We start from the raw sequence: 8,849 nt of genomic DNA, 5'->3' as shown, positions 1-8,849 counted from the left end.
AGATCCACTAGCAACATTATTTACCCAGTCCACCTGCATATTGAAGTCTCCCATGATCAATGTAACCTTGCCTTTCTGACATGCCTTCTCAATTTCCCGGTACATGTTGCGTCCCTGGTCCTGACACACTGTTAGGAGGTCTATACACAACTCCAATTATGTTTTTTTTGCCTTTGTGGTTCCTCAATTCCACCCACACAGACTCCACATCATCCGACGCTATGTCATTCAATACCATAGATTTAATTTTGTTCTTAACTAACAAGGCAACCCCACCCCCTCTGCCCACCTCTCTGTCTTTTCGATAAGTTGAAAAACCATGGAGGTTTAACTGCCAGTCCTGACCCCCCTGTAACCAAGTCTCTGTGATGCCTACTACATCATAATCATTCACTATTATCTGTGCCATTAGTTCATCGGCTTTGTTATGAATGCTACGAGCATTCAGGTAAAGTGCCTTAATACTAACTTCCTTATCATTAGAGATGTTGGAAGTCATATGTCCTAAGTTATCCTTGTTTTTTTCTGCATTCTCAGTCTGCCTCAATTTTAAATCCGCCTGGAAACATGCTATCCTGCTGCTTATCTTTCCATTTACTTCCATATTCCCTGTCGCTTTCACTTTCCCTTCCCCCCAACTCAGAAGTTTAAAGTCCTACTGACCACCCTATTTATCCTCTTCGCTAGAACATTGGTACCTGATCGGTTCAGGTGGAGACCGTCCCAACGGTACAGATCCCCCCTGTTCCAAAACTGATGCCAATGCCCCATGAAGTGGAATCCCTCTTTCCCACACCAATCCCTTAGCTACGTGTTTACTTGCCTAATTTTCTTGTCCCTATGCCAATTGGCACGTGGCTCGGGCAGTAATCCAGAGATTATGACCCTTGAGGACCTGTGCTTCAATTTCCTACCTAGTGCTTCGTAATGCCCAAACAGGTCCTCCACCCTAGTCTTGCCTATGTTGTTGGTACCAACGTGGACCACAACAACTGGATCCTCCCCCTCCCGCTCCAATATCCTTTCAAGCCGGTCGGAGATGTCTCGCACCCTGGCACCGGGCAGGCAACACACCATGCGAGACTCCCGATCCGGCTTGCAAAGGATACTATCTGTCCCCCTAATTATAGAATCCCCTATAACCACTACTTGTCTATTCGCTCCCCCCTCTTGAATGGCCTTCTGCACCATGGTGCCTTGGTCAGTTGGCTCATCCTGTCCAGAGCCCTTTTCCTCATCCGAACAGGGAGCAAGAATCTCGTACCTGTTGGACAAGGTCAAGGGCTGAGGCTCCTCCACTCCTGAACTCTGGTTCCCCCTACCTGCCTCACTTACAGTCACACTCTTTTGTGCCTGATCACTAGCTGAGTGTGAATTACTTAATCTCCCAGGTGTGACTGCCTCCTGAATCAAAGCATCCAGGTAACCCTCCCCCTCCCGGATGTGCCGCAGCGTTTGGAGCTCAGATTCCAGATCATCAACTCTGATCCGGAGTTCTTCCAGCAACCAACACTTGCTGCAGATGTGGTCACTGCCGTTCACAATGGGATCAGCCAGCTCCCACATCATACAGCAACAGCACATCACCTGCCCAGCCATCTCTGCTTAGTTAGTTAATTACTTACTTTGTACAAGTATGAGTTAGAATACCTTCTGATACCTCTCTGCTATAGTTTTTTATACCCTAAATAAGGACTTGATGTTCCGCCTTCCTGACTTATATACTCACTTTTCCTTCCCGGCTGCCCCTCTGCTTGCCGTCACTTCCTCTGCTGCTCCCGCTCTTTCTGTGGAGAGAGAGAGAAAAAAAAACACACCGCTGCCCGCTACAGGTAAGCAATTTTAAAACAAACTGTCTTACCTTTGCTGTAGTCTCCCGGGTTCACTTTTACTTCGACGCTGCTCCCACTCAAAACACAAAATACAATCAATATGCAGAATAAAATCACCTATGATAAGTGTAGTATCCTTGTTACATTCCTTCATTATTTGCTGATTGATACTTTGTCCTACAGTGAGACGACACTTTGGGTGCCTGTAGTTGATTCCCATCTATGACTTCTTTCCCTCGCTATTCCTTATTTCCACCCAAGCTCATTCCACATCAAGATCTATTGCACTTTTATCACTGGATTGACTCGAGCAGCTGAGCTGTTCTTTTCAGATCAGCAAAAGTTAATATGTTTAAGATGATAAAGAATTCATTGGGAGTAAATAAAGTCAATAGCTTCCAATTGCTAAAGGATTAATAATGAGAGGACATTTATTTCAGAGACATCTGTGGCTCACTAAGAAATTAGTGATAATATTTGATGAAAAGGAGAACAATATAATATTGCAAAAATGCAGTAAGTAGTCCAAAGGTTGGGAGTGTTTTATTCCCAATAGAAATGGGAACTTGCATAGAGCCCCCCAAAAGGTTGATGAGAGGGAAAAGTAAAATGTGAGATTAACTGACCAAAAGTATACAAACAGGTTGAAAGAACTTTTATCAAAAGAAAATAAAGAAGAGAGTAGATAAAGTAATTGTTGATTCCTTAGATGCAGATACAGGAGAAAATATTGTGGGGCAAAAGGAAACACAGAGGTACCAAAAGAAATCTTGAATCTGTCCTTACAGCAGAAGACACAAGTTTCATTCCAAAAATGTATAGCAACCTAATGCCTAAAATGTGTGAGGGCATTTAGGAATTAATATCAACGGACAAAATATAACGGAGAAACATTAGGGAATAAAATCAGAGAAATCCCTAGGATCTGATAGCCTACACCCTTGGGCTGTAAAAGCGATGTCTCCAGCTATGATTTTCCCAAATTGTTCAGACTCAGGAATGGTCCTATTAGGTTGAAAGTTGGCAAACGTTATATTGTTATCCAGGAAAGAAAGAGGATGAAAACGTTAAACTGCAGGCAAGTTAGTTTAATATCAACAGTTGGGAAAGTGTTAGAATCTATTATTAAACAAGGTTTCACAATGCAGTGACATAAACAGAGTATGATTTGGAAGAATTAACATGGTTTTACTAAAAGGCAAAAGTGAGGACTGCAGATGCTGGAGATTAGAGTCGAGACTGTAGTGCTGGAGAAGCACAGCAGGTCAGGCAGCATCCGAGGAACAGGAAAATCGATGTTTCAGGAAAAAGCCTGAAACCTGATTCCAGATGAAGGGCTTTTAACCGAAATGTCTGACCCATGGTTTTACTAAAAGAAAGTCCTGTTTAATGAGTTTGTTGAGGTTCTTTGAGGATATAACTAGTAAGGGAGGTAAAGCAGGACCAGATGTGGTATACTTGGATTTTTGAAACGCATTCAACGAAGAACCACAAAAAAAGGATCCATGAAGTTCAGTGTAATGTATTAACACAGTTCGAGGATGAGTTAACAGACAGGAAGCAGAGAGTAGACATAAATGAGACTTTTTCAAGTTGGCAGCAATGAATAGCCCAGAGCTGTTCACATGCGCTGCAAGGATCAAAGCGCAGAAATTCATAATCTATGTTAATGACAAACAATCAGAGATTAATGCATCTGAGTTTGTGAATGATACAATGCTAAATGAACAGCACCAGAGTCCCAGGTTCAGTTCCAGCCTCGGGTGACTGTCTGTGTGGAGTTTGCACATTCACCCCGTGTCTGTGTGGGTTTACTCTGGGTGCTTCAGTTTCCTCCCACAGTCCAAAGATGTGCAGGGCAGGTGAATTGGCCATGCTAAGTTGCCCATAGTGTAGGTGCATTCGTCAGAGGGAAATGGGTCTGGGTGGGTTACTCTTCAGAGGGTCAGTGTGGACTGGTTGGGCCAAAGGGCCTGTTTCCACACTGTAGAGAATCTAATCTAATCTAAACTGTGGGGCGGAAACAACGGGGTTGCAAAGAGATTATACAGCAAGTCTGGCAGCATCAATGGAGAAAGGAACAGTGATACAGAAAAACTCATTCTGATGAAGAGTCATATCAAACTTGAAAGATTAACTGTTTCTATGTCCAGGACCAGGACATGCTGAATCTCTGCAGCATTTCCTGTGTTTGTTCAGATTTCCATCAACTGCAATATTTTGCTTTCACGCAAAGCGAAATAGACAGATTAATTGAATAGGCAGCAAGATAGTGGATGGATTATAATGTTGCTGTGGTTGTGGGTATGTTCACCAAGCTAGGAGGTTGATTTGCAAACATTTTGACTCCTGTCTAGGTTATTATAATGTTGGCTGTAGCTAATGGGATGGTATTAATCTTTGGGCATTGGAAAAAGAAAGCAGATTTTTTAAAAATGGTGTGAAACTTGTATTTATTAATATTCAAGGAGACAAAGCGTTAAGTGTTTATGCATTTCCACGTATGCATCTATAATGACTGCAGAATTAACTGCTCATTATCGAAATGTTGGTCAAAGGCTCAAATTTTTCTATTTTCAAAGCAGAACACTGAAGAAAACCACCAAGATGAAATGTGCACTTGGAGCACAGCAGTCACAAAAACTGAGAAGTTGGTGAAGAAATGCTTGCAGCTTCCAACTGGCTGATGACACATATATAACACAGGTGAGACTTGAACCCAGAGGTTGGGAGACTACCCCAGCACCACATTTAAGATTCAGTAAGAGATTAACATGTATCCACTTCAAGATAAAAGTTTGGAGTTCACAACTCTGCTGTGCAAGACAATGTATAGAATCATTAAGTAGAATCATTAAGTGGGTGGCATGGTGGCATGTGGGCGGCACGGTGGCACAGTGGTTAGCACTGCTGCCTCACAGCGCCAGAGACCCGGGTTCAACTCCCGCCTCAGGCGACTGACTGTGTAGAGTTTGCACGTTCTCCCCGTGTCTGCCCGGGTTTCCTCCGGGTGCTCCGGTTTCCTCCCACACTCCAAAGATGTGCTGGGTCAGGTGAATTGGCCATGCTAAATTGCCCGTAGTGTTAGGTAATGGGTAAATGTAGGGGTATGGGTGGGTTGCGCTTCGGCGGGTCGGTGTGGACTTGTTGGGCCGAAGGGTCTGTTTCCACACTGTAATGGAATCTAATCTAATCTAATCTCGAATCCCTAGAGTGTGGGAAGTGACCATTCAAACCATCAACTCTACACTAACTCTGTGAAGAGCATCCCATCTAGACTCTTTACCATATGCCTGTAACCCGCATTTTCCATGGCAAATCCACCTAACCTGCACATCCCTGGACACATTGGGGGCATTATGTCATGGTCAATCCACCTAACCTGCACATCTTTAGACAGTGGAATGAAACTGAAGTAGCCAGCCAAAACCCCATGCAGACACAGGGAGAATGTGCAACCTTCATTCAGACAGTCACCCAAGGCTGGAATCGAACCTGATACCCTGGCGCTGTGAGGCAGCAATCCTCACGTGATTTTACTTTTTGCACAACGTAACCCATTAGATGCACTTAATAAGCATTGAAAAAAAATGTTTCCACACTGTAGGGAATCTAATAATAACAACATAAATTTTTCTGGGAAATTGCAGCAGGATGAATAGAAAGTTGGTTTTTAGATTAGATTATTTATGGTGTGGAAACAGGCCCTTCGGCCCAACGAGCCCACACTGACCTGCAACATAGCCCCATACAGGAAATGTGACCAGCAGCAACTCTGAAGCAGTCATTTATGTGGAGACTGAAAGCGTACTTCTCTCTCATACAATTAATCGTAAGTGTTCATGGCAAATAATTTAATTACAATTTTTGTTTGTAACCAGTTCTAAATTAATCATCAGTCGCTATTTTTTATCAATGAAATGAAACTAAAGGATGGATTAAACCACTTTCTGGGTGTTGGTCAAGGTGATGAGAAACTACTGAAAAATCTGAGGAAGAGTCAATGGATTTGAAACATTAACAGTATTTGTCTCTCCACAGATACTGCCAGACATGCTGAACATCTGCAGCAATTTCGTTTTTTGTTAACATTGCATAATATTGTTGTTTAAAACTGTTACTAGCAGAAATAAATAGGTTTGAATTCAATTGTGTAACATAGCTCTGTAATTTCAATTGTGCACTAATTCAATAATGACCATCACTGACTGCTATTTTTTACCTTTCTAGTCGACTGAAAGGTGCGTTACAAGATGAACATAATGGAAGAGCCGAACAATACATTCGATTACTTCTATTATGACTATGATGAACACTTTGCTCCATGTGATATGGGATCTGCAAATGTTTTTGGTGCGACCTTCCTACCAGTCCTGTACTCCCTCGTGTTTCTCTTTGCTCTACCTGGGAACACACTTGTGTTGTGGGCTCTTCTAAAACACAAACGTTTGAAGAATATGACAGATATTTATTTTTTCAATTTGTCGTTATGTGACTTGCTGTTTGTGAGCACACTTCCTTTCTGGGCATATTCTGCTGCAAAGCAATGGATTTTTGGAGAAGCCTTTTGCAAGATTGTTTCTGCTGCTTATGAGCTTGGCTACAATGGAGGCACAATGTTCATAATCTTGATAACTGTAGACCGCTACCTTGCAATTGTTCATGCTGTATTTTCGGTCAGGATTAGGACTGTTCGAAATGGAATCATTTCGAGTGTAGTGATGTGGTGTGTAGCTTTGTTTGCCTCTCTTCCCACAATGATATTTAACACAATCCAACCTGATGGGGAAAGATATGTTTGCCATACTTTCTTTCCACAGGGCAATGTTTCAAATTGGAAACTCTTTGTCCTTTTCAAATCCATTGTTTTGGGTTTTTGTATTCCATTGGCTTTTATAGTTTTCTGTTATACAAGAATAATTCAGACCTTGCGTAAGAACAGAAGCTATAAGAAACACAGGGTTATAAAAGTTATATTTACTGTGGTCATTGTGTTTTTTGTATTTTGGACACCGTACAATGTTGTGATGTTGCTGGAGTCATTGAGAGAACAGAATGTTTTAACTGGCTGTGAGTTGCGAATACATCTACTGATTGCCCAGCAAGTAACTGAATCCATCACATTTGTACACTGCTGTTTAAACCCAGTCATCTATGCATTTCTGGGTGAAAGATTTCGATTCTATCTCCGCAGACTTCTTGACAGCTGTTTGCCCCTATCACTTAGATATAAAATCAGTGACCAATCTCATTTGACTTCTCATGCTTTACCTGCTTCTGTCCGGTCACTATCCTCTGGGGACCACGACTCCTCCACAGTTCTGTAGCGCAGTCTCTCAGGTGCGAAGTTGCAGTATGGAGTTGCTCATACGAAGGATTATGCCTGAAACATTGACTCCTTTGCTCCTCAGATGCTGCCTGACCTTCTGTGCTTTTTCCAGCGCCACACTTTATCGACATCTAAGGAGTCCTTAATTTAAGTCATTCTCTCATGGATCTTTCCACTTTAACGTTCTTTCTTTCTCTCGACCATATTTTTTTCATTTGAAGGGCCACTTCCCATTTTAACGTCTCTTACTTCATGTCATGCCATGCATTATTGTGCCTCTCATCTCATTATATCAATGTCTAGATTAGAGGTGGTGCTGGAAAAGCACAGCGGGTCAGGCAGCTTCCAAGGAGCAGGAAAATCGACATTTCGGGAAAAAGCCCTTCATCAGGAAATCGATTTTCCTCCTCCTTGGATGCTGCCAGACCTGCTGTGCCTTTCCAGCACCACCTCTAATCCATACTCTAATCTCCAGCATCTGCAGTCCTCACTTTTGCCCTGATTGTGCTGCTAAAGATGGTGCTATTGTGTCTGAGTCCTACAGTTAAGATTCTGAATTGTTCTATGCTCTGTGAATGAAGTAAACTTCATTTTAAACTTTTCTTTAAATAATTCTCTGTGTTTGTACCTGCTCTAGTAAAGGTATTGTTCTGAATGTAATTTAGGTAGTTAATTATCTGTTGCATTTTACTGTGTAGTTTTTTTACCAGGTACAATAGATCAGGAGCCTGTATTGTACGTATACTGGAAAGTTCTATGTCGACTTCTCTGCAAGCAAGAGAACTACATTCATCATTGAAATTTCCTGTATTTTGTTTTGCCAGTCATTTCAGCCAGGAATAAACTGTTATGAAGGTGTGTATTGTCCCTTTAAGACAGAGTGAACACTGTTCTGAACTGAGAGATTACAAGCACCTATTTATATGACTAGATGGCATTCCTGGAGTGTACTAGAAAATCGAAAATATGCAAGATTTAGCTGTGAAATTGATACCTTGGTTTCGGTTGCTGTTTTGACAACAAAGTAAATTTAACCAATCAGTTCAAATTATGTCCCAGGATACAAAATCCAATCGAGTTTAAATTTATTGTTTTGCCAACATCGAACCGATGAGACGATCCAATGTTGGGAGTATAAAAATGCAGGCATTTTGAAAGTTGGAGACAGAGCAACTGCTGTCGAGGGAGACCAAGAAATTAGGAAACATTCTCTATCAAAGGTACCTTTTCATATGAAACATATTTGCAGTAAAAAGAAAGAAGCTGACCCACGGAGATCTTTAGCTGAAAGAAGAAAGACACCAAAATTGTGTGGTTTTGAAATTAAGTTGATGTGATTTTATTAAGTGTCTCATTGGGGCAGCATATTGTGATAGAGTTGGAAGCAGATAGTAAGCCATTAAGAGAAAGGGGGTAAGCCCCCCACCAAACCCTCCCCACCCAACTTTGTGAATAGTTGTTTAATGTTCACTTTTTGAGTAAAAAATAAATTGCTATTATTTTCTTTACATAGTAGAACTTGGGAGTTCTCTGTCACTCATTTTAACAGATTACGAGGCCAGGTGAGCTTTTCTGGGTGTTTTGTTTAATTAACAGAAGGGTTCACTGCCATGTTGTAACTGTTTTGGGGCTCAGTTCTGAGATTTGGATAGATTTGGATGTGTTTAGACAGATCCAGTGTGAGATTT

The 8,849-nt window shown here is 41.6% G+C and overlaps 1 protein-coding gene across 1 annotated transcript; it reads left to right on the top strand.

The window, feature by feature from the left end:
- Positions 1-6,085: 6,085 nt before the first annotated feature.
- LOC140465102 (C-C chemokine receptor type 4-like) lies at positions 6,086-7,159 on the top strand. The gene has a single exon (XM_072560971.1). It carries the CDS (start codon positions 6,086-6,088, stop codon positions 7,157-7,159), a length of 1,074 nt encoding a protein of 357 aa, XP_072417072.1.
- The last annotated feature ends 1,690 nt before the right edge of the window (positions 7,160-8,849 follow it).

The sequence above is a fragment of the Chiloscyllium punctatum genome, chromosome 41 (genome assembly GCF_047496795.1).
Source record: "Chiloscyllium punctatum isolate Juve2018m chromosome 41, sChiPun1.3, whole genome shotgun sequence".
NCBI lineage: Eukaryota > Metazoa > Chordata > Chondrichthyes > Orectolobiformes > Hemiscylliidae > Chiloscyllium > Chiloscyllium punctatum.
This window is presented reverse-complemented; position numbering and strand designations above follow the sequence as displayed.